Raw genomic sequence first — 24,848 nt, 5'->3', positions numbered from 1 at the left:
ACGTAACTCCAGTTCCTACGATCCTGACACACCAGTTTTGCCTTTTTTGTATCTAGGAGTATTATTTATACATACACTAGTCAGGAAGTAAAGAAATCATAAGTAAAACATTTACTTATTTATTTTCTTAACAAATACCAATACGAAGTTATGTACAGTGACTTGTCTTCTCAGTATTAAACATGCAAACAATGTAAGGATATGTCAATATCATTGATCTATGAAGTCAATAAGAGGTACCAAAGGGCTAACTTATTTATTCGTAGGCTAACAGTCAATTTACTCCAGTCTCAAGTTCCGACTCTTCCGGTCCGCCGGTGGTCCGTGTTGCTTTCTACTGAAGAGATTTTTTTTAAATCGGTTTAGTAGATCCAGTGATTACTGGCTACGAACAAACTATACCTTTTTATAATAATATGAGCTTAGACGTAAGAAAAAAAAATAGATATTCAAGTACACATAAGAATTAGGACAGGAGACCTTCACACGTTATCTGTTCACGTGTTCTTTTTGTGTAACGCAGCTAATGCGGATCCGGGTCTCAGTCAACTGAAAGACTTATGTACCATATCATAATCCATCCATTGCGTGGTGACCAAATGCGGGTAGGTGGAATTGTTTACAACCATTTTCCAGGCTGGATGTTTTAGCTTAAACTACACTACTAGTGACTGTTAGCTATATTTGTTACACTACTGATTACAGCGAATGCAAAACAAAGAACATGTGAACGGGTTCCTGGTAGCTTGAACTCTAAAATATACAACATAATATAAGCCACTGTGAAATGCACACTGTTATTTATTAGCGTTAATTTATATCTATAGAATAGTAGTATTTTTAAAAATATTGCACTTATAAAATGGTATGACTACTGTATAATTACAATTTTCGTCTAAGTAAAACTTCACAAGTTTCTATTATAAGTTGGGCTAGTTTGATGTTTTGCTGCAAATCATGGTCTGGACTGGACGTCTTCTTGTCTATTTGATAGAGAGCCTTTTGTAGCACCAATATAGTGGTAGCTAACGATGGATGCGCGGGAATAGAAGTATCTAGTGCCTGTAACAAAAATATATTATAGTGTGTATCATATGTATCGACCGACATACATTCTGAACTGATTCACATTCAATGTGGTGATATTGATTAAACGTGTATCTTGTTTGTGACCTACACGTCGAAAGTATGTTGACTATTAAGTGGGTTGCCCTTTAGACGCGTTCTCGTACGAATTGAGTTGTGTACTAGGTTCAAGATAAATGATGAAATTCTGATTACTAAATAAAGACAGATCTAAAACTGACGAAAAACATTTTCTTTTTAACTTTTTTATGAATTTTAATTAAGAAAAACGTAATAATACGACATCTTATCACGTTTTTGTATGACGTCACAGTGTGCTTTTTCATACAAATTCCATAGTAATTTCGTGTTTTGACGTTTAGAAAACGAAACTAGCCTATTCTCATCGTATACGTACGAATACTTGTCTATAACGACCAAATCCCAGTCCAGTGTCCCCCAACCCAGTGTGCACAGTACTATAGTCCGGCAATCTCGTGCGCGACCCTCCTGCGGGGCGACAGACGGTGGCGGGGACGGGGTAGCTAAGATGTCAGCGGGTAGCAGGTGGTGTAGCGGGGAAGGGAAACGCGTGCATCTGCGCGTCAAGTACGGCAGGCAGTCTCGGCCGCGCAGTCGAAGCGGCAACACGTGCTTGATAATCTGTTCTACTTTGAGGGCGACGCACACGAGATTACTATCTGAGGATGAGTAAGGCTATCTCAAGACAACTGAAGGAGATTGTACATAAAGTGTACCAATTTTTTGAAAGGCGAAAAAATTACCGAACATCGGCCGAATACGTAAACGACATTGGAAATTGATTTATAATAAAACAATCTATTAATATTTAATTTTTAGTTTTCCAAATAGTTGGTCCTCAAGCATAATAATAAAAATAAAATAAAATAGTTCTATCTTTTTATTCACTCCTACATATATTACGTCACAAGTAAGTACAACTTATCGCAAGATTTATCCTGGCACACTTCTCTACGTGTGCAGCCGTGTTCTAGAATGTCAAGATGATGACGCGCTACCCCGTCCCCGCCACCGTCTGTCGCCCCGCAGGAGGGTCGCGCACGAGATTGCCGGACTATAGTTTAGAGTTTTTATTGCGTGTACGTTGGAAAAAGCGATTGAAATGCGACCAGTGTTAACAATAGACAAACCGTGTTTTGTAATCGCTTGTACAAGTGCGGCGGCACGGTGACGATCCACTCGGGCTGGTTGTGCGAGTGCGCCTGGCTGCGCTTGAGGCGCTGCGTGGCGAGCGCCAGCAGCGGCGCCAGCAGCGCGCCCGGCGCGCGCACCACGCCCAGCGCGCTCTCCGCCAGCGTGTCGTAGCCCATGTGGAACAGCCCTATCACCTGCAGATACAATTCAATCAATATAACCCCACGACTATATTTCCGAACGCGTTAGGGGTGGTAATGATTCAGCCGTCGTATCAATAAAAATAAGATTAACGAGTTAAATAATCATTGTAATGACCCTTTGAAAGGAGTTCTTGGACGTGTTCATAGGCTTACTCTTCGAGACCGTCTATCAATCACGTGTGCCTCGCAATGGAGGTGAGGAGTTACGGCAAGAAATCACGAAATATCGGAGAGGTGGGAGTGGCAGCAAAGAGCCTTCTAAAAACGTCACGTGATTAATGAACGACGCCCGACATCCTCCACGTAATTACCGGGTGTGTTAAACGAGCAAAATTATAAAGCTTTACAGTTACCTGCTGCCTTTTAATGAACTCGTTGTCAATGTTCCACAGTTCTGCTAAATTGCCAATGTTATCAATCCAAGTAACGCATTCCTCATCGTTGTAACTGATCTGCGGACCGTCAGTATCTCTACACGTTATAGTTTCTATTGCAGCACGAATCAGTTTTGTTATGAACTTCATTCTGGGATTCTTAACTTTTTCCGACGCTTTCATGTTTATTTCCCTTGGTACCACATTTCCTGTGAGTGCATCAAATATGTACTGGTAGTCAATGTCATACAGGCTATCCAGTGGTTTTGAATATTTTATGTTGAAATGGCACATGTAGTAAATTGTGCACGATATTTGGTAGTTCAGAATTAGGATATCATTGTTTACATTTTTCGTGTCTTGTGCGACTTCAACTAATGATGGCATACTCTCATCCCAGATCTTCTCTAGTTGAATGGGTTGTCTCTCTTGTTGAATAGCATTCGTTGCACAAGTTAGAAAACCGTCCAAATACTTAGTAGTGATTTCAAGAAAAGACAACATGGTGGTGTTGCCGAAACCTACATCCTGGAGGCATAAGGGATCCTTTGGCAGTCTTCCGACTTTATTCACTAGTCGGCAGCTAGCTTCGAAAGCATGCTTGATATAAGTGGACCATATTATTGAGAACAAACCTAATCGTAAATGCAAGTTTGATATGTTCTGGAGACAACGAAATACTGCATTCAAATCATCAATCTTTTGCGTATTTTTCTGCCAGTCAATCGCGTATTCCCAGCACATGTTACCAATTATGTAATTGGCCGATGTGCTTAGGGGGAATTGTCGTCGTAGAAGAGATACCCATTTGAATATTTTGGGGTTGTCGGCAATGTAGAAACTGTTGTTCTGCATGAACAGATACTCTGCACTGTCGTCTTCTTCATTTTCATCTGAGTCCGGGTTTACTGAGGCATGTATCTCCATCAATTCGTTCGCTACTATAGCTTCAGGCACGACACCCATGCTACAAAGCCACTTAGCTATTAACTCGGTTATGGAGCCCTTGCCTCTTGTGTAGATATATTTCAAATTAATGTTGATGTCACTAACTTCCAATTTTGGCAGAGATTTTCCTGTGAAAGTGTCTTTGAACATGAGAATTATGCTAAGGAGCGATATATCTTCAAGTTTTCCGATAAGTATACCCCACTTGGCGTTTTCTTTTGTAACAGAGACCCATGCTTCTTCGTCTCCTTCGAGAGAATTGATTTCAAATATTTTGCTTACAGCTTTGCAGGTCATGGCTACTATCATGCTTCTCAATGGGCACGGCATATCCACCAACATGTCCCGAATGTTTTGCCACCACGGTGACATTTCGTTGTAAACTATGTGAGTGGCTTCTTTGCTGACATTGCAGAGATAATATAAGACCGCTATCAATTTTTCAATAAGATCAATACTTATATTTTCCAACTGCATATTCATTATATGCATGATGACTAATTTAACAATGTCTTTCGTATCAACATTGCTTTGTTTGACAAAGTCGGTCAACAGTTTTACGTTGCTTATTTTGAATATGGATTTGAAAGTGTCAGATGCGAGGCTATTTAGTTTTTCAATCGACGTTTCAGGTTTCAAAGATATACGTTTAGATTTTTCCTCCAAACTGAAGCAAGAGATAAATTCTTTGAAAGTGTTTGTGCTGTTGTCAGCAAATGTTACTCGTGTATGTTGATGTTCTTTATATCCGTTTTCTTGTGCCAAATGCAGAAGTCTTTCTAAGATGCAGTTATCGTCTTCTAGGAGGTGAAAATCTGGAACTTCTTCACTTGTATCACCTTGCTCAACCTCGTCAGTTTCTACCTCTATATCCAAACTTTTGTAGATTTTTGTTATCAGTTGTTTCGCATCATCTGCATTTTCGTTATTGATATGTCTATAGAATAGAGTTGCTAATGCTAGATTAGCAAAATGTTGTTTAATCTTTGCGTCTTCCTCGTTGAGTTCTTTATCTTCAAGGCTATCCCAAAATACTTCTAAGCAAGCCATGATGAGTTTGGGAGGGATTTCATATTTCCGTATTAAAATGTCTATACAATGTTTCTTCAATTCCAGAGTTTTCAACACTGAAGCCCTTTTGACGAGTTCGCTTTCGAATTCTTCAGAAGTGTGAGAGGTTTTTTTGACAAATTCACGAAGCTCGCGCAAGGCGTGTAAGTCTTTAGACCTGTCGGAGTTTTCACCATCTAAGGCGTAGAAGAATGGAATGTTGAATTTCTTGAGTTTACCGTCGGGGTCGATCAGCACACATTGAAACTCTGGCAAATTCAGTTTCTTGTGCGTGTAATTTTTCTCTGCGCCGACTAACCCGCAGGTGTTGTAAATAAGCTTTCCGTTTTTCGTGGCAGTGAACACTGCTACTCGCGTGCCTCTTTGCATGAGTCTTATGTCAATTAGTCCTTTCTTCGGATTGTAGATGATAAGAAAAACGGCACGTTTTATTTCTTTCACTACAGACAGTTGCGGCTTTTTGCTGTCCACGTCGAATATCTGGAGAAATAAGAAACAAATTAGAAGAGCAGATTAAGTATATTAGGTACTTACTTAAATAATTTATAAATAACAAAGGCAAGAAATGAAGACGGAAGGGAAAATATATTCGTTAATGTTTATATAACGTTGTTAGTTATAAAAACACAGAAGAGGCAAGATGATTGTACACTTAATAAGACAGGACGAATTTATTAAAACATCATAGAGGGGAAGCTAGAAGGAAAGAGAGGAAGGTGAAGACCAAGAAGAGCTTACATGGAATAAAATAAAGACGAACGTCGTGTCTTATAAGGAAGTCAAAGAAGCCTTTGATAGACAAGAATGGAAAATGCTACACTGATAAAAGCGTGGCTATTAAATTAATGATGATGAGGTATAAAGACAAATAAACAACCTGAACAAAGGCACACTGAGCATCTCGATAGCCTTTAAAGAGCCTGATAAGATGTCCTCTTTGCACGTCGAGTACGGCGACGCGGCCCACACTGTCAGCCACGGCGGCCAGGCGCTTGTCCGGCGACACGGCCACCAGCGCGCCTTGCCGCGCCCCGTCGTACAGTCCGCACCGCAGCGACAGCTGCTCCGACCTCACCACCGGCTCTATGTTCGTCGCTTGGCTCTCGGTCGACGCGCCGCCCAGCCAGCCTCTATATGTACAGTCACTCTACTTACTCGATTGTCCTTTTTTAACCCCCGACGCAAAAACGACGGGGTGTTATAAGTTTGACGTGTCTGTGTGTGTGTAAATGTGTATGTGTCTGTCTGTGGCATCGTAGCTCCCAAACGAATGATCCGATTTTAATGAAGTTTTTTTTTTTGTTTGAAAGGTATATCAGTCGAGAGTGTTCTTAGCTCTTATGTTTGGTGGAAATCGGTTCAGGTCTTCAAGGTCATCAGGTCGTTTGTTTAGTGTGATAGCAATGTTACACGCTCAGTTTGCTTGCAAGCATATGTGGGAGAAGTTATTAACATAATGATTCATTGTATGGGCAATAGCCTGTTCACCTATCACCATAAATAAGTCATCATTTCTATCTGAGGACCTGGTATCAAAAGTGATTGCATTAGTTGCAAGTTGTCTTTTGCTTATCTGGGAATGTTAGTTTACGTGTATATTACTCTATGATCAACAAAGTCTTTTATAAAAATGTTGAGAAAAGTTTTGTACTGTCCCTGTACCAAAAAAGTATAACAGTCTCTGTTAGATTGTTTTGAAGAATAAAACTTACGGTAAAGCTGACTTAATTTTGTTAGCGACTGCTCGTGCCACATCCTGCAGCGGAGGCGTGGTGCCACCTTCTAAGGCGTAGTGGAAACCTATGTAAGGGGTACCTCCCGCTCCAAGGATGAGCGTATTTACCGGTGGGATTGAACGATACCTACAAATTGATAAAAAATATATATATTTTTTCACTTTTAGGTAAAGACCTCCTCTTTATTTTATTTTTTATAAAAAAAGGTACAAGAACATCATATTCAAAACAATAAAATTTAAATTCTAGAGAATGAAATGGGAATAGAGATTTATGGTACTCATCTGCTAAATAAAACTGTGAGTCAATATATTTAAAACTGGATCCCATATAACTGGATCCACATGGAACATATTCTAATATCTAATAGATGCAATAAAAAACTAAGTCATATACCTGTACATGTATATATGCATACTTGTACTCAAAGTTTCCCTCATTTATAACCAACTTCAAAAAAGAAAATTATTCTTACCATGTTTCATAGCCTCCATAAGTGGAAGCCGCCAGTAGATGGTCATAAGAGTTCTTGAGCTCCAGGCCCACCACAGCTGCATCATTGATGTTGTCCTGGTCGCTGAACACCCACTTCCTTATACCAATACTTCGGCTGTCCACTGTATAGTCATCTTGGATGCCAGCTTGTACTGAAATATTGTGATTTTTTAGTTATGTATACTATTGAAAAATAACAATAATAAATATATTTATTTCTGTTAAACTACAACACAACTGCAAATGTGCATGATGTACTACAGAAATTTTGCAGTATTGCTTAAACTATTAATGACACTCAAAATACCACATAGCTTAATCTTTCGAACGCCGGAACGCGGATCTCGACCAGACACAATGTAAAATCTATTGTGTCTGGTATCTCGGCATATGAGAGGTTAAACCACCCTTAATAGTAAAAAAAATATATTATATTACTATTGCATGTTGCTATTGTAGGTATGTTGTCTATTGCTAGTTAAAGTTTATTTTTTAATTTGTGGTTGAATATTCTTTTATTATTTATTTATTATGTTACTTGAGTGAAGGTATAATAGTCACCATAGGAGATAATAGCTCAAATTATCTTACCCTTAGCTAATTGAGCTTTAGCATTCCTCAGTGTCTGAAACAAGCCTGATCCAGAGACAATACATTCACAGGTTGGGAACAGTATGTGGATATCATCAGGCAGAGTTCCATAGGTGCCTGTATGGCATGATATCTTCAACACAGGCTTCTCATCTAATTTCTCAAGTAACAACAGGTGCCCTGTATTCGTGTAAAATCCTACACTTCCATTTTTAAATCCAACGATAATGCAAAACCAATCTGGTCCATTCTGTAAAATGAAAAGTGTATATAACAGACTAAAATTATAATATTTTGAAGTTCAACTTACATACCATATTAGGTGTAAATTAATACCAGCAGTGGGACCTATATAGCTGTTTGTTATATTTTGTTGTGTTGATGTAAATGTATTTGTATTTTTACTATACAATACAATACAAATATATTTTATATAAAAATAAATATTATATGTATTTCTTGCAAGGTGTACTTTTTTTGCATTGCTATTTCAATTGAATTAGTGTGTATCAGAATAGAAACACTGCAATTTATACCCATATGACTCATATAATCAAAATACAACATATAAACAGATACATGCAATGCATGGTTGAAAACTAGACAAAAAAATATAATTGAATATACACAATACTCATAATAGTTTACAGAATATACCTGTGAAGAATGCTGAGATGGACATATGGATAAAGTCAACAAAGCTGTTATATCTGAAGGCAATGTTCCACTCCATGATATCAAGTAAGTGTTGCTGTCAGTAGAACTTATCCATTGTGTGGTCAGTAAACACAAACGGCTTCTATATCCGACTGCTAATAGATTTCCACACGAAGACAATGAGACACAGCACTGAGATAACCAGTTCACATCTGAAACCCGGGAAACAAATATATTTTCACAGGCTTTGAGGTCAAACAAAGGAAATAAATATTTCTTACCTTCTCTTTCGGGTATAAACAACGCTCTAGCTAACGTTGATATATCGCCACAGTCAGCTATTTGCTCTACCTGACACGACATTATTACACACGAGCATGTAAATTAATAAAATAATATGTTGGTGATACAGATGGTAGAATAAGAAAGAACTTAGGGTAAAGGTAAAACAAACCAAAGCAAACAGCTGATTGATTGATTCAAAGTGTCAAATCTTCTTTTTTTTCGATTTGCCCATTTTTGGCCCATTATTTCACACAGAATATTGCCATAGGGACGAAAGTAGTTTCATCGTCATTCTTAAATATTATCTGACCATTCAAATATTACTTGATCTTTGGCCCATTCACACCCATTTGGGCAGGCAGAGATACGTCATATAAAGAGAGATAAATATGTCACTCAAATTTTTTATACGTTTTATTGCTTACCGCCAAGCCGGCACTCCATTCCAGAAAATGAAACAAAAAAAATGTCTACGGTTCCAGTTTGACATTTGTAAGTGACATAAATCACTAGCATTCTTGTAGCTATTTCATATTTATATAATCTTTTAATATTCAAAAGTCCAAAACTATTTTTATTTTCGATATTTATGTAAATCAACTTGAAGTTCACAAGTAGCCCTCCGAAGTTCCGACCGTATTTTTATAGAAATACTATATAGAAATACTTTTATAGAAATAATATAAATAAGGACTAGATACGGATAATTCAAGGAGTATTGTTTTCAAAAGTTAAAACGTACTCAATAAACACCTTTCACTCTACCACTTGTCTAATAAAAACAAACATTTCTTATTTAACTATTTAATCTTAGTTTTATGTATTTACCAGATGAACAAATATTCTATTTACATTCTTTCGTTTCTTAAAAGGTAAGTTTATCAGTTTTAGTGTGTTGCAACTGAGTAAGTTAGGTTGTTATCAACTATATTGCGTAATTTGTTATCACTCACTTGCTGTGCCTTGGCAGTGACTATCAAGCAAGATGCTTCGATGTAGTATTGTTTTCCCAGGTTAAACAATGGGGTGTTTGCACAGTAAGAAGGAGACATCTGATTTGCATCCAAATGTTTTTCGTGTGGTAAACATAGATGAAAATGGTGCGGATCTGTGCTCTGGGCAGTTGGAAATTACAGAATCTGACATAATACTATACAGAGAGGGAAGAGATTCAACAGTTTGGCCGTTACATTCTTTACGGAGATATGGATTTGAAGGAGAAATATTCAGTTTTGAATCAGGTATGTTTATATACAGTTTTACAGTATTGGAAAATATATAATAAATATACATATAACAATATGGAAAATATATACAAAATCATTTTCTAGATGTGCTTCTGGTTTAAAAATGTTGTCTCTTTTCAGGTAGAAGATGTGAAACTGGTGAAGGAATATATGCATTTCGGTGTCGCAGAGCCTCTTTATTATTCCACACATTACAACAACAAATTCAGCTCAGAAATGTTATTCATGATGCGGTGCCTTATCCAGTTTCTCGTTTAACACCCTCTCCTCAAGGTAGGCAGACTTTGCAGGCAAGTGTTGTGCACAGGTCTTCTATAGATAATGGTCCACCAGATAATGCTGGAGCTGTTCATAATAATAATATACCAAACAATGCTATGCACACCGGATTATCTCGTAACGTTAGTCAGTCCCCCAGGTCCCCTTCAAGTGTGGATATCCTAGAAGTGATGCCTCTATATCCACGATCACAGACAAACAGTAATCATGTTACTAATGTGTATCAGTTAAGGGAGTTCAAGAGAGAACATAACAACAACCAATCAGATGTAGCTGCTGATCAAGGCCATGTTTATTCTAATGATCTTAGTAGGGACTTGGCTATCTTGAGGAATACTCTAAGACAAGAAGCTGCATTGAACACTATGAGAGATATAGAAGATGAAACAAGATTTTTGGAAAGCAGGTATATGAATGAGAATGTTTCTAACAGACATGCTAATACTTTGTCTCCAACACTTAGTAACAGCAGTGAACACTATGCACAGCTGAGCATAGAGCAGCAGGAATCAGCACGACTGTACATGAACATTACTCCCCCAGACAAAAATACTGTTGTTCCTGATGTCAACAAAAATGATGCTCCACCAACCACCCCTTTAACTCCTAAAGCGGTAGAATACTGTAATTTGACTGTAGGAGTTAAACCAGAAGTAAACACTTATGCAAATTTGTCTTTAGGAGATATGGCAGATAGTGTAAAAAATGCAAAGCATTTTATTCTTCCAGACCATTACAAATATTCTGAATCAGATACATTTAATTCTATGTCGCCAGTAGAAGAATTGGAAGTTAACTATGCAGTTTTAGACATTGATTCTAATAAAGAAGCTGTAAAAGCGAATATGACTAGAGATGTGGTTTCTCCTGAGAATCAGTCATACAATAGTACTAAAAATGAGAGTGTGGCATTGTGTGCATCACAGCCTGTGGGACTTCGGTTCGTGACGCAGGCGAGCCTGGAAAAGCCGCCGCCGCACCCGCCTACTCCCGCCACCGCAACACCCTCCGTGAACATTGGCTATACCACTATTGACTTTGACAAAACTGTTGCTCTCACATCTGTAGCTGCAGCCACTGAAGTGGATTCAGATGGAGCCAGAAAAACCAGGCATAACACCTCTAACGTCACGTGTGGAAGCCCAAGTTCTGATAAAAATAAGCCGATAAATTAAGTAACTGTTACATACCAAAATTATAATATACCAAAAAATATAGTAACAAAAAGATTTAAAGCCATCATGAAGCCATAATAATTTAAAAGTTATTTGTATTTTACAGAAAATAGGTTAACAGCTAATGACAAAATTATTTCACACAAATGTAGAGACCTTTAATTTGTTAGTACATTATTTTATTTACCTAAGTATTTGCCATTTCGTTAAGACATTTCCTTGTGAAATAAAATGTATAATAATATTATATGGTGCCAAAGATTTAAGTATAAGTAGTAAAAAGATATTTTAGATATAGTTAATTTTAAATATTTTGCAGAAATTTATGACGCACTAAAAAAACATGTACAATATCAATAGATAAAATATACTTTTGTTTCTAAATCAGTTTTGATGTCTTAGTAGGTAGTATTAATAATGCCGCAAATAAATAAATATTTGAATGGATCACTACAAAGTTCTACAAATGTAAGTAGATGAATATATCAAATATAATTATTTTTCATAATAATATGTTACTGAAACACCAAAGGGATTGTTAGGACTAGTCTACTTATTCGTAGCAACTAGTAGTGAATATGTTTCTAATTTATTGAGCTATTTCAGTTGCATTGTGTAGGCAACAATTAAGACTCTTGTGAGATAGGATTTAGATGCAAATATTTTATTTTAAAAATATTTCAATAAGTTTTTATTTATGCTGAGTGATATAATTGTATAGGATATTAGCAAGTACAACATTAATTGTAAATTAAGATGAATATTACTAGAATGAATCAGAATGAAACAGGGTGCATGCAACATATTTAGATGGTTGATATAAAATTGCAAGAATATTGGAGAGTAACAAATGTAATGTTCTATTTTATGTTGACTCATGCAAATAATTTTATATGGCATGTTAGATATATTTATAACTTCTGGAAAGTTATATTGTAAACCGTGTAATGGAATTGTTATAGTGCTTCAACGAATACCAAACAGGGAAGCTTTAATTATTATAAATAAAAGAGGTGTATTCTGTGAGCCTAAGTATTTATTATAATGAGTTAATATAATATTCTATTGAGATTTGTCACCCGAATCATGTAAGTAAATTGTTATGATAATCGGTGTGTTTTAGCATTAATTACGTAAGTGTATGTTAATGTTCCTGTCTGCCCTAGGCCTAGTTACTAGTCTCATATCAAATTCAGTTTATTTCTGGTGCTCTTTTTGGAGTCTGCTTTCTACCTCAGGATACTTGTTTTACTCTGTTTCTACTTTTTTATTTATTACACAGTGAAGGAAGCTAATTTGTCATTGAAAGAGTGGTATTTGCTGTAAAACAATCATTGGCCACGGTTCAGGATTTCTCCAGTATCTGTAAAATTTTGAATGAAAAGAGATTAATAGACTGTATTGCATTTACGTAAGGTTTAGGCCAGATGTGTAACAAAATGTTATTATTAATTTGCTATTATTTATTAGTGTAAGTTATTGCCAATTTGAGACATTTTTGTTTATAAGGTATTTACTATTTAGTACATTTTTACTTTTTGTAATTTATAAAATGTAATAAACTAAAATGTATACATTTATTACATTGTATAAAACATTATAAACGTTTATAGGCAGGTAATAGAATTTTGTTCTAAGGTATATATAGATAAATAAAACGATTATAAAGAACATTCATTTTGTTTTTAATTATTTGATCTGCTCATCATTTTGGTAGGAAAAACAATTTTATGGAATTATCGGCTTTTCCGCTTTGACCAGGTAACAGACAATGTTGATTGGAAATGTGATTATCGTACGCACCATATCCGTGTAAAACGTCGTACATACTTTCATCATCATTTTACAGTCTTGTAATCGTTAATGTTGTTGTTGCACCTTACTACCCATAAGATAGAAGTAGAAGATCATCATCTTTTACGAATAAAACAATTTTGATAGTTATGGAGAAATTGTTGTTAGACGTGCTGATCAATATTCGTTTTATGAGTAAGAGCAGAAAGTATTTTATAGGTAAATTTACATAACAGCCTCTGTGGTCTAGTGGTTAGAGCGTTAGGCTCACGATCTGGAGGTCCGGGTCCGATTCCAGATGGGGACATTGTCGAAATTACTTTGTGTGTCCTTTGTTTGGTAAGGACTTTTCAGGCTTGAATCACCTGATTGTCCGAAAAAGAAAGATGATTCCGTGCTTCGGAGGGCACGTTAAGCCGTTGGTCCCGGCTATTAGCCGTAAAAACACCACCAACTCGCATTGGAGCAGCGTGGTGGAGTATGCTCCATATCCCCTCCGGTTGATTAAGGGGAGGCCTATTTATGTTAGGTAAATTACATATTTTGAGATTTCCCTTGTAATCAATTTCTGGATAACACAAACTCCATGTTGATCGAGGGCGTGCATGTTTGCGTTACATTCCATCGTTACCAGCGCGGGGCTTTCCATTTCGCGCGCACTATCATCTTGGAAAGTGCTTGTGTCAAACGTGCGTGTTTGTGGGAAAATCACAATGATTTCCGTTTATCTACTTCGATCTTTACCGGGAGAAATGTTTTTTCTTACAAGTAAGTATTTACCTATGTAATTTTCAACGACATGTACCTAAATGTTTATCGACTGCGCTATAAGTGACTAGGTACTTTGTTTATTGTCTTAGGTATTTTGTTTTCGGCTGTAAACACTGTAAAAATAGAAAAACTGGTGGTTCCTGACCTGGTGCAGATTGGAAACATGAGTGATATTGTACTGGACTGCCTCTACTCCGGTGTCAGCGACCAATTTACTCTCCAGTGGCTGTTTAACGGCAGTCATACTCCAGTTTACCAATGGACTCCACTTGCCGAGCCCCAGGTCACTGGAATATTGGATGGACGATTGGACTTAACGTACAGAGCATCACGCAAGTTTTACTTACTTAATAAATATATCTTTACTTATATAAATTAAGTAAACCAATGGTTACAGTGAACCTCGCATATCTACATTACATTTTAGTGATTTTTAATGCATGACGCGTAGCGTGATGTATCCGACTGCCCCAAGAGAAAAGTTTTTTTAGCGAATGTGTAATAGCGAATAAGCAAGGATTCTACATATTCACAAGAGCAAAATTGGTCGCGTTACTGTCGCACCACAAAATGTGTCGCGCGACTTATATATGTATATGTGTGTGTTATTATGTATATGTGTGTCGTAGGTTTTACCTAAATAAACTTTTTTTTTAATTTATCGGCGCCCCAATTGTATACGATAAGTTTAAGTGAAAGAAGCCGATACCAAATTCGAATGTTTCAGCACTCGTAAAGGAAGAGAGACGAGCGCTGCGCATAGTGTCTATAGACCCGGAACTCAGTGGAGAGTACACTTGCAGAGTTCTCGATCAGGGAGCAGAAGCTCGCCAAACTAACACGATGCTTGTTTTTAGTAAGTAATGATATTAAATAAAATTCACATATTTCTGAAAGTAAAAACAGACATTCAGGACAGGACTTCCCAGTAGGTAATCACGATACTTGTGTTGCTTAAATTATACTTAATTATATTATTTATTATAAGAGCCTCTGAACGGCCCACTACTGGACACAGCTCTCGATTCAATCGAAGGTATAAAAGTATACTTACTTAAGTACCTCTCCTCCTAAAGCCTCTAATCCACATTCATACATACATAAACAGCCTATATAGGTACGTCCCTGCTGGGCACAGGCCTCCCCTCAATCAACCGGAGGGGGTATGGAGCATACTCCACCACGCTGCTCCAATGCGGGTTGGTGGAGGTGTTTTTACGGCTAATAGCCGGGACCAACGGCTTAACGTGCCCTCCGAAGCACGGAATCATCTTACTTTTTCGGACAATCAGGTCATTCAAGCCTGAAAAGTCCTTACCAAACGACAGTCTCACAAAGTGATTTCGACAATGTCCCCATCGGGAATCGAACCCGGACCTCCAGATCTAACGCTCTAACCACTAGACCACGGAGCCTCTAATCCATGATTTTATATTTTTAAAGGCACAGAGAGAGACTTCTTACTAGAGTTCGACAGGCAGCAACCTTATGTCGAAGTAAAGTGTACCGCTCGGGGGTTGTACCCTCATCCAGATCTTACTTTGGAACACAATAGGTACGTATTATTTTAGAATTTCGAAAAAAAGAGAAGAATGATGTAATTTTTTATACATGCATACAGAACGTCACGCCCGTAATCCCTAATGGGGTGGGCAGAGCCACAAAAAATATATATTTTTTTACTTTTGCGGTTTCCCTTAGTTAAAACCAGTTGCTTATCTTCCTGGGCATGGTGCATGGTGTTAAAATCGATAGAATAACCTTTTTAACTGGTTGGATCAGGACGATGGGCTTATCACCAGCCACCATACGATTGAACATAAGGTAAGATAAGATTATTTATTTGCCATAAATGCAGTGTGACAGATGTTACAAAAAATATAGTTTACCGTGCATTTAAATTACATTAACAGCCTAAATTTATAAAGGTTACCTATATCCATCGTACTTCGGACATAGGGCTTCGTACCAGAAGTGGCTAAAAGTTCTGAATATTATGGTTCTGTCCATCACGTTAGGGATTACAGGCGTGAGTGTAGTATGTTTAGTTAACAAATATATTTTGATTGGGCCAATATTTACCGGGGTTCTTCTCTTTTTTGTCGAGTCAAGCATGACTAGTTAACAGTGACTATCAATGTTGTGTAAAAGTGTGATGTTTCCCAGACAACAACAGAGGATATGGCGCAGTGAGGGTCTATTGTATGACGCCGAGAGTACAGCGCGTCTGAACATTCCACCGCTAGGACGCAACCATAATAAATTAGACCAAATTACTTGCCGTCTGCAACTCCTACAAGCTGGTTATACGGCTATTAAAAAGGAACTGTTATATATGGGTAAGATGAATAACTACTTGCGCTATAAGGTCCTTGGCAGTACAACAGTTATAAATTACAGTCTAATACCAGCTTTGGCATGAAGCCAAGCTGATAACTCAGGGTTATCCATCATAATTTTACGCTTTAGTAACTAATAACTGAGGCCATAAAAAGCTTTGTTTAGATCTCTATTACCGTATACTTAAATGCGAAAATAATTCAGTCAGATGCTCTTGCATGACAAAACCCCTCCCGACCCGTGGTACAACTGCGATGTCCAACTGGTTGTACTACGGAGAATTAATTTACCCATAGTTCAACTCGGGAGGGAACAAACCCGCTGCACCGATGTGGATGAAAATTTTATTGAAAATATGTAGAAAATATGTAATTTACTTTTTGTTTACAGAAGGGGAATGCAGTAATAGCTCATCAAAAATAAACTTTTCAATCGTTCGTATATATTTAATGCTTATGGTTATTTATCAGCAATACTTGCAGTTGTTATTTAGATAAATAAGTATATGTTACTAGGATTAATTTAAATAAAAATAAATATTATTTATAAAAACAGTTTATTACAATGAATAATTGAAAGAGTTAGTGTAAATTATTTACATTACTATTAGTATCACAATGAACGATCAGTGCGGACGAGTAGGTGCGCCAGCGCAGCAACGATTGCTAAAAGCAACCACGAATTTCTTAACAACGTGTCTCCGCTTCCTGCAATCGAAATAACATAAACTTACATATTTATTTGTAAACTCAACGCATATACATATTTAATTCTTTGATGCAATTAATAATACTTAGTTTTAGAATTATTACGAATTCTTTAAGGAAATTAGGATATCATTTAGAGATGAAATATGTTTAGGTTGTTTCTTAGTTCAGTCTAAAATGTAAAGAAATATAAAAATACGCATGATATCAATGTGTACCTATTTGGACGAGGTATCAAAAGCGAATATTATGGTTAGGGTGAGGTTCTTATTAAGCTCCTTCTGTGGTACATATATATCTATATAATTATATTGGCACGTACGAATTTTCCCACATTTTTTTAAGTAGTTATTTTAATTTTATTATTTCGTATTAAACCACAGATTAAAACAAATTATAGAATATGCCATCTAGAGGTTAATGTTAATCCAAAACAAAACATCTAAGTATTAATGTAGGTTAGCCAATTAGCAGCAAAGGAGGTAAATTGTTGCCAAGAAATAGCAGTATAAAAGAACTTAGAAAGAAAATACTCTACATCTCTATTATCCGGGCAGTCTCTGTAATCTTGAAGACCGATAAAATAAATTAAGTCTGTTTTTAGTATTTACAAACTAGCCTTTTAGAGGATCTAAATCTTTAGGTTCCGGATGACTTATCTATTTTTTATCTATATCAAAAAGTACTGCCCATTACTTAAATGACCTATCCCCGTACAACTATAGTCATTGTTCTAGTAACCTTTATTAGCACAGACTAAGAGCAGTAGCGATGCGATCACTTTCTGACAAAACTGAAAAATTAACCTTATTACCGTTTTCGTAAAGTACAATATTCTTCGACGCATTGTTCGACCGGGCTCGAGACTCCGCAGGCTTGTATTTGCTAAGAAGAAGACTGCACTTTATGGTATTGATAATAAAGTCATTTTTTCAATGCTTACAGGATGTGCTTGCCTTGCCGTAGCTCTTGGTCTTCGCTGCGCTGACCCTTAGTGGTAACCGCAGTTGATGTGTCATGTACACTTACCATCGGTGGGGCTGGGCGTGGCTTCCGACTCCGTAGAGTCCTCGAACGCCTCCGTGGTGGTCAGCTCAGCGCCTGGCGCGCGACAACTCTCGTTAGTGCACCGAGACACACAGGGTTAGACAACGCTACATTAACGAGCACGATACCACAAACTATACAAAGTACCATTTAGGTACCTACCAATTGTAACAATATGTCCAGACTTTATGTAGTATTACAACATCAGGACAAAACGCATCGGTTTACTGATGGTGTTTGTTTATTCTGTATCAGATTAAATTCCAACCATAGGTTTGAGATCAATAGATAAATGTTGTATACTTTATAGAAATCCACTAAAAATATATTGATACAGGACCAGTGCTGCAGATGCAGGAGCAGTCTAGTGGCAGACTGCTAAAACGTATATTATACAGATGCACGTGACTTGGATAAAACTATTACATTTTAGTTAACTAGGTACTCGTTAATACCTACTCCAAGGTTTTCTATTTAAGTATTAACAACAGCCAGTTAACCGCGCTGACCTTTGTAATGTCGGTATATTACCGAATCGACATTAGAATATTATAGAACTTCGGCCAAGATCCAAAGCTCGGCGTGAACTGTAAATATTTTATGGCTTTACACGAACTTGTACAGATTTAGATCTGTACTGTGTTGAGTTTAAACCCGTAAAGAAATATAATCTACAATTAGTTTGCTAAAATACATATATTCATGACATCATAACATAACCATTCACATGAACTGTAAAACGTTCTCGACATAACATTTCATTTCATCACGTCATGCCGTAACAAGATGCAAATGATTAATTCATGCTGAAGCGCGAGCGAGTTAGCGACATTATTTTTTTTTTAATATTCCATTTCTATTCTTAACACAATATTCGAACAGATAGGAACTTTACTTTGGGAGCAATCTGTATAACGTGGGCAAAATGGAGATTAATCGTTTGATGAAGTTCGAGAGTGTAATTTACGCTGGCATAATGCATAATAATGATTTACTCAAAAACAAATGTCTATTTACAAGGTTTTATTATAGAAGTTTCGAGAAGAGGTACCAGGAAGGAACAATGAGCATTCAGTTCAGACAATGTATGCAGGCAATTTGGTCACACGTCGCCGTCTAAGGGCGAAGTAGCAGAAGTATTTAAATAAAAGTAAGTAATTAAAATATGTTCTTGATTCTAGAACCAGAGAAGTACAGTTAAAAGAACAAGAATTTAAAATCTCACTGACATCAGTAAGATCAAAGAAAATTTTTGAAAAAATGAGGTACCTGTCCAATAACTCTTGGGAAACCAAGAGTATAAATCTTCAATGAAAAAGAAGTTAAATTACCTATTTTGTTTTTATAGCACTTTAAGGATACTCACAAAGAAAAATTAAATTGAAAAAGTCAAGACAAAACCTGCGGGTTCAAATCCCTTTTCGATTAAGTTCTCTTTGGAAAAAAAGCTTAAAGAAAGCTCCATACACAATAACGAAATCGCTGCAATTAAAAAAATCCTATGATTACTCCAAAGTTTTTGGGATAAGCAATAAGATGATGTTACCTGACGGCTGGTAGGTCTCTACGGCTACGTAAGGCTCGTGGTTGACGGCGCGGTTAGTGTAGAACAGTTCGCAGCGCACTTCGGAGCCGGCTTCTATGTCCTCCAGGGTAAGATTCGCCGCGATGCTGTATTGGCCGTCCACGGAATCACTCAATACTAGATCGGCAACGGGCACGACTTTTCTGGAAAAACGAATGAAGTTATAATATCCTTCATCTAAAACTGATATAATAATTTGATAATTTAATGTAATGAGAGTGAAATTGCACTTTACCGCTTACCGCAAAGGTAGTGTGCATCTTCTGTACCTATGTAGTAGTGATTCTTTGATAGAGGCGGTACAAATAGTCCAAACCAAAAGATACTTTTATGTTAAAAATTGAATTTCTTTTAAAATTTAGTAAATATATCCTCACCCGTCGACGGAGATGGTAAGTTCAGGCTCGGGCGCCACGTCCGTGGCCTCGCAGAACACCTGCACGTCCTGGTCGTCCGGACCGTCTGCCACCGTCGACACATTCAGTTGCGGGCCACTGCCCGGCGCTACAATCAGCAATAGATCAACAGATAAGTATGTACGTTGTGCATTCGCACGGGTACCAAATAGCACGTTCGATTTTTTTATGATTATGTAATGACCAAAACTCCCAACAGAAGACCAAAAATTATTACTTTTAATCTGTTCAATGCCGGACCTCAATAGCGTTCCAGAGCGGGAAGCGGGACTCGGGATATTGCAAGTATACAAAATTCAACACTCTTCTTTCACATTGAGCTATCGCCTTCCATTCTGCTTAACTAGCTCATTCGTTTAGTTGATAACATAAATTCACGACTATATCCCAATGAGGTAGTCAGAATTATATCCATCGTAAGATGAACTAAGTACACACCTCTCACGAAGCTTCCTTTTAGACCAAGGTGATAGAGGTGAGCCGTATCTGTCTGTAATGGTCGAGCCAACTGTGTTAGCGCAACTGCTTTCCGTTAAATCGGACTGAAAAATAGGATGCTAAAAGTTCTCTCTGTTTGCATATTGTAGGTAAAGCACAAGCATGCATGTGGTAGAATAATATGGGATAGGTACTCACTGTAGACGATGAGGTCTTGACTGCGCCGGATCTCGTCGACGTTGTTCACTTCGCACTCGTACCTCCCCGAGTCATTCGGCTGCAAGTTCACCAGCTGGATGGTGTCGTTATCTTTTACTTCTGAAAAATTAAAACGATTTGCCTATGTTTCTCTGTAAGACATTTGCATCATAACTATTCTGTGTCATAACTCATAACATGGTGCGTAGGACACGGACAAGCACATTGATTTGACATATTTAGCACTTATCGAAAGACACAAATGTCCTGCGATCATACGCTTCACGCTAAAGTGCAAATGTATTGGTATATAAGGTATACTTATACCAAAATACAAAGAAAATGTATCTTCTATTTCAAACAGAAATCAATGCCATAGAATAAACAATAATACAACTGCTAACGATAATAGAACAGCTGCCTTCACTCTTGTTAGTAATTATTTTTATTTAATTAGCAATTACTGGCAGAGCATGCCAATCAACGCTGCAAATTGCAATGTTGGTAGAAGATAAATATGGTTTGCTTTTATGCTCGCTGGGCTGGTGACAAACACTTTCAGCTGCTTATTTTCCCGGGTATGACGTAACAACCAACATCATACGGATGTCCTTTCTAATATAATGGACCATTATATAATGGCGATGAGCTGATCTGTCATCATAGTGTAATTATGGGTAGTTTCCTAGGTCAAAGATAAATTACGAAATTCTGATTACTAAATAAAGATAGATCTAAAGATGACAAAAAACGTTTTCTTTTTGCTATTTAACCTACTTATGAATTTTTATAAAGAAAAATGTGATAATAAGTGCGTCATTTTATCACGTTTTTCTATGACGTCACAGGTTGCTTTTTCATACAAATTCCATTGTAATTTCGTTTTTGACGTTTAGTAAAAAGTAACTGATTTGACTAGTTGGACTCTATACTATTCTCTTCTTTACAGAGTGTAGAATGACTAGTTAACAGTGACTATCAATGTTGTGAAAAGTGTGATATTTCCAAGGCATATGTATACAGGCGTATGTGTATGTACGTGTAGAAGATAAATAGGTATGAACGTGGACTTACTGACGCCGTGGATTGACGACTGCGGCTCGTGGTGGCCGATGCGCTGGTACAATAGACGCGTCGGAGCGTCCACCGGCGTCCACCACCACTTCACGTAGAACAGAGACGTCTCCTTCCCCTCCAGATTATACCGGCACACCAGCTCCACGTCATCTCCGACTTTGGCTGTGTCTGGCACCGAGAACTCTGTTATACTCACCTGGTTTGCTGGAATTATTACGAGTTAGTTAGTATAGCCTTTTCGAATCGTCTTACAATACAATACAAATACACTTTATTGCACCAAAATAAAAAGAAATAATTACAAAAAGTCTCCGAGTCGTCTTATGTTCCTGAAGTTGGCGATAACTCTGTTGATAATGTACTACATCATTCTTATAAATGTGAAGATCATCCTTACATTGGAGAAGTATGTCACTAAAGTAAACCATGTATTACGAATTATTACTCATATTTTTTTTTTTTTTATTTATTTAAGAGAGGAAGGGGAAGACCAAGAAGAGCTTACATGGAACAGATTAAAGAAAAGGTTAACGTCGTGTCTTATAGGGAAGTCAAGGAATTGGCCTTTGATAGACTGGAATGGAAAATGCTACACCGACAAGAGCGTGGCTCTTAAATTGATGATGATGATGATTATTTACACACGAAACTTCAAACTTTCTTAGAACGCGTTTCAGACCTGCTATTGAAATTGATGAATTTTGTTTGTGACTGTCGTATGTTTATCTTTATGCCTTGCATCACCATATCGTCATCAGTCTATAGATAAAACCGTTACTGTGGTAATATCATGTAAACCTCTCCCAAGGCGCGCCACTAATCTAATCTTCGACTCCAATGTTTAGAACCAGCTAGTTACCTACTTTGTCTACCGAGGAGATGCCGCGATCTTCCAAAACATTTGCCTATATCTGGTTGGTTTCTAATTTATAATCTTCGTAACAGAACCTTTACTTATCTACAAGAATAATCGTTAATCAAATCAAATCAAATATACTTTATTGCACACAACATACAAAACAGATTCACACAGATGAAGATAGATACAGTACAATCTGGCGGCCTTATTGCTAAGCAGCAATTAATCTATATGCCAGGGGACCACTTAGTTGAAATTGACACTCATTAGAATCCCTAATGGGGTTGGCAGGGGCACAAGTTGCAGCCACTGTTGATACCAAGTCCTAATACGAGTATGATGAACCTTATGGTGCCCATCGACCATAACAATTGTCCATCATGATAGAAAAAACACAATCTCTCTGTCGAATTTTACGACATGCCCGGGAAGACAAGCAGCTGAACGTGTTTTATCTTTTTTATTCGCCCAAGTCCAGCGTAGAAAGCTCATTCATTCATTTAGTTATACTCAGTCTGTTGGAAGAGTTGATCATTGGTTGGAAGATATAGGTATCATGGTAAAAAGTAGTACGTCAATCATGAATACCTACTTCAGCAAGATAATATCTACTTCAGAATTATAGCTAACAACGCCAACAACTAACAATGACATTTAAAGAAGTGTTGTTTAAGAATATCCTTTAATTTTCTTTCGCTTATTTTCCATTACATCGATTGGAATATTTGAAAAAAACATCGAACGGAAAGAGCGCGAGTTGTTCGTTTGTATCGCTGCATATAGATGACATTGAACTTGGCGCCGCCGCTGATTGGGGGCTTCAGAAACTACGCTACACTTCTCCTTTATTCCTGTTTCATCGTAAACAGGATTTAAGTTGCTTTAAAGTAAAGGAATAATGATTCAAAAATCGTCCGTTTTCGCAATGTGGGGGATTCTATTTATAAGATGTTTTAGAAAATTAGGTCATATCCGAATGAATAAGCGGCTATCTTGGCCAACCTTGAGGCGCTCCGGGAATGTTAAAAATACCGCGGCGATCCGCGGCGGTCGCGGTGTGGGTCGCGCACATTCGCGTCTTACAAATTGTTATTCTAACAAATACCAATAGTTACATAAAACTCATACCCACTCGTAAAAAAATGTGACTTCATAGTACCCGATTCATGACAACACGGAAATGTATTTTATTTGTTTACAAAACAAACAATACATATAGTGCGAATAGCACAAAAAAAAATAAAACGTTAAACAAAACTTTTTCTAGAAGTCAGGTACTAAAGGGTCATAGTAGGTACCATGTTAAAGTTTCCCTGACGATTTAGTTTAGTTTCAGCGTGGGAACGCGCGGAAATAGATTTGAATCACGTGTGGTGCCAAACAAACATACAGTTGAAAGTAAAATGAAATCACCATTCACGATACCTTCTAAATTTTAATATTTTTTATTAATAACCATTTACGCAGCGCAGGACCGATCGTCGTGGAGATCCTTGGGGGAGGCCTATGCCCAGCAGTGGGCGTCGTACGGCTGATAATGACAACCATTTTCGCGCCTGATTTCAGTTTGAGTAGGAAAGTTATTCCTTTGATTAAATTATTTTATAAAGCACATTAAACTACCTATGAAGTTTTTTAAAACAAACTTGTGTGTAAAAAAAATTATAACTTTTCTTAAAATCACGGTCTATATCGGGCGGGCCCTTTCGTTATATATCACAATAAAATACAACGTTAATACGTGTCGTGGGTAATGTGTCGGGACAAACCCTTTTGGGGTTTAACGACGTCATATTAATAATATTTGTAACAATGTTTTGTAACAATAAATGCATAAATAAATAATAATAAATAAATAAACGCATCCTCAAAACTTAGCGCACTGACAACTGCGTGTTTCACTAAGGACACAGCAACAAATGACACTTATCGCGTGATGGAGGTTCACTGGAGCACTAGGATGGTAGTAATATAGGCTAGGTTACACACCTGCCACGAGGCTCAGGCACAAGAGTAAGGCGAGCGCGGGCGGCATGGCTCGGCGGCGGTGCGTCGCGCGACTGACTGCGCCGCCCGCCCTTCGAGGCCGGCCTTGAGCTCCCGCAAGGTAATCATATAAACGGCCATTGTGAAATGTTCAACGCATGTTTTAATTGAATAGTTGCCGTAGTTTCTTCAGAGATGATTGATGGCGGAACTGGTCCATGCTTTTGTATTGTGAACTCGCAGGATCGCCGCGCGCCGGTCGGGTCTATTTGAGTTGCGCAGTGACATGTTAGATGTGAGTTACAAACAATAATAAATAAAACGTGTT

General features: G+C 37.5%; 4 protein-coding genes across 6 annotated transcripts; 2 read left to right on the top strand and 2 right to left on the bottom strand.

Moving 5' to 3' along the window:
* Nucleotides 1–103: 103 nt before the first annotated feature.
* On the bottom strand, nt 104–8,984 carry LOC126368348 (rab3 GTPase-activating protein regulatory subunit). The gene is made up of 9 exons (XM_050012261.1): nt 8,598–8,984; nt 8,317–8,528; nt 7,660–7,909; nt 7,049–7,220; nt 6,550–6,699; nt 5,715–5,967; nt 2,798–5,317; nt 2,238–2,435; nt 104–1,062 (listed from the first exon to the last, which is right to left on the bottom strand). The coding sequence occupies exons 1-9, from the start codon at nt 8,677–8,679 to the stop codon at nt 883–885; spliced, it is 4,017 nt and encodes a 1,338-aa protein (XP_049868218.1). The 5' UTR covers nt 8,680–8,984; the 3' UTR covers nt 104–882.
* A 343-nt stretch (nt 8,985–9,327) lies between these two features.
* Nucleotides 9,328–12,979, top strand: LOC126368341 (fibroblast growth factor receptor substrate 2). The gene is made up of 3 exons (XM_050012252.1): nt 9,328–9,473; nt 9,615–9,842; nt 9,969–12,979. Exons 2-3 carry the CDS (start codon nt 9,623–9,625, stop codon nt 11,300–11,302), a joined length of 1,554 nt encoding a protein of 517 aa, XP_049868209.1. The 5' UTR covers nt 9,328–9,473; nt 9,615–9,622; the 3' UTR covers nt 11,303–12,979.
* An 802-nt stretch (nt 12,980–13,781) lies between these two features.
* On the top strand, nt 13,782–16,722 carry LOC126368344 (uncharacterized). 2 transcript variants are annotated; one of them, XM_050012257.1, is made up of 6 exons: nt 13,782–13,864; nt 13,957–14,199; nt 14,595–14,723; nt 15,311–15,422; nt 16,019–16,206; nt 16,598–16,722. In XM_050012257.1, the coding sequence occupies exons 1-6, from the start codon at nt 13,810–13,812 to the stop codon at nt 16,702–16,704; spliced, it is 834 nt and encodes a 277-aa protein (XP_049868214.1). In that variant the 5' UTR covers nt 13,782–13,809; the 3' UTR covers nt 16,705–16,722. The 2 variants fall into 2 exon arrangements, with proteins under 2 accessions (XP_049868214.1, XP_049868213.1); XM_050012256.1 differs by having other exon boundaries at nt 13,805–13,864; nt 13,936–14,199.
* A 24-nt stretch (nt 16,723–16,746) lies between these two features.
* LOC126368345 (V-set and immunoglobulin domain-containing protein 1-like) lies at nt 16,747–24,666 on the bottom strand. 2 transcript variants are annotated; one of them, XM_050012258.1, is made up of 7 exons: nt 24,524–24,666; nt 21,673–21,879; nt 20,599–20,718; nt 19,924–20,050; nt 19,508–19,689; nt 17,944–18,015; nt 16,747–16,914 (listed from the first exon to the last, which is right to left on the bottom strand). In XM_050012258.1, the coding sequence occupies exons 1-7, from the start codon at nt 24,567–24,569 to the stop codon at nt 16,820–16,822; spliced, it is 849 nt and encodes a 282-aa protein (XP_049868215.1). In that variant the 5' UTR covers nt 24,570–24,666; the 3' UTR covers nt 16,747–16,819. The 2 variants fall into 2 exon arrangements, with proteins under 2 accessions (XP_049868215.1, XP_049868216.1); XM_050012259.1 differs by lacking the exon at nt 17,944–18,015.
* Nucleotides 24,667–24,848: the final 182 nt, after the last annotated feature.

The sequence above is a fragment of the Pectinophora gossypiella genome, chromosome 7 (genome assembly GCF_024362695.1).
Source record: "Pectinophora gossypiella chromosome 7, ilPecGoss1.1, whole genome shotgun sequence".
Lineage (NCBI taxonomy): Eukaryota > Metazoa > Arthropoda > Insecta > Lepidoptera > Gelechiidae > Pectinophora > Pectinophora gossypiella.
This window is presented reverse-complemented; position numbering and strand designations above follow the sequence as displayed.

Coding starts and splice junctions, on each gene's coding strand:
- LOC126368341 (XM_050012252.1), top strand. CDS start 9,623: ATGGGGTGTTTGCACAGTAAGAAGGAGACATCTGATTTGCATCCAAAT. Junction 9,843..9,968: donor AATATTCAGTTTTGAATCAG/GTATGTTTATAT, acceptor GTCTCTTTTCAG/GTAGAAGATGTGAAACTGGT.
- LOC126368345 (XM_050012258.1), bottom strand. CDS start 24,569: ATGCCGCCCGCGCTCGCCTTACTCTTGTGCCTGAGCCTCGTGGCAG. Junction 19,690..19,923: donor CTTACCATCTCCGTCGACGG/GTGAGGATATAT, acceptor TCGTTTTTCCAG/AAAAGTCGTGCCCGTTGCCG. Junction 18,016..19,507: donor AGAGACCTACCAGCCGTCAG/GTAACATCATCT, acceptor GTCGCGCGCCAG/GCGCTGAGCTGACCACCACG.
- LOC126368344 (XM_050012256.1), top strand. CDS start 13,810: ATGATTTCCGTTTATCTACTTCGATCTTTACCGGGAGAAATGTTTTTT. Junction 14,200..14,594: donor CTTAACGTACAGAGCATCAC/GCAAGTTTTACT, acceptor CGAATGTTTCAG/CACTCGTAAAGGAAGAGAGA. Junction 16,207..16,597: donor AAAGGAACTGTTATATATGG/GTAAGATGAATA, acceptor TTTTGTTTACAG/AAGGGGAATGCAGTAATAGC.
- LOC126368348 (XM_050012261.1), bottom strand. CDS start 8,679: ATGTCGTGTCAGGTAGAGCAAATAGCTGACTGTGGCGATATATCAACG. Junction 5,318..5,714: donor CTCAGTGTGCCTTTGTTCAG/GTTGTTTATTTG, acceptor TTATTTCTCCAG/ATATTCGACGTGGACAGCAA. Junction 2,436..2,797: donor AGTTCATTAAAAGGCAGCAG/GTAACTGTAAAG, acceptor TTGTATCTGCAG/GTGATAGGGCTGTTCCACAT.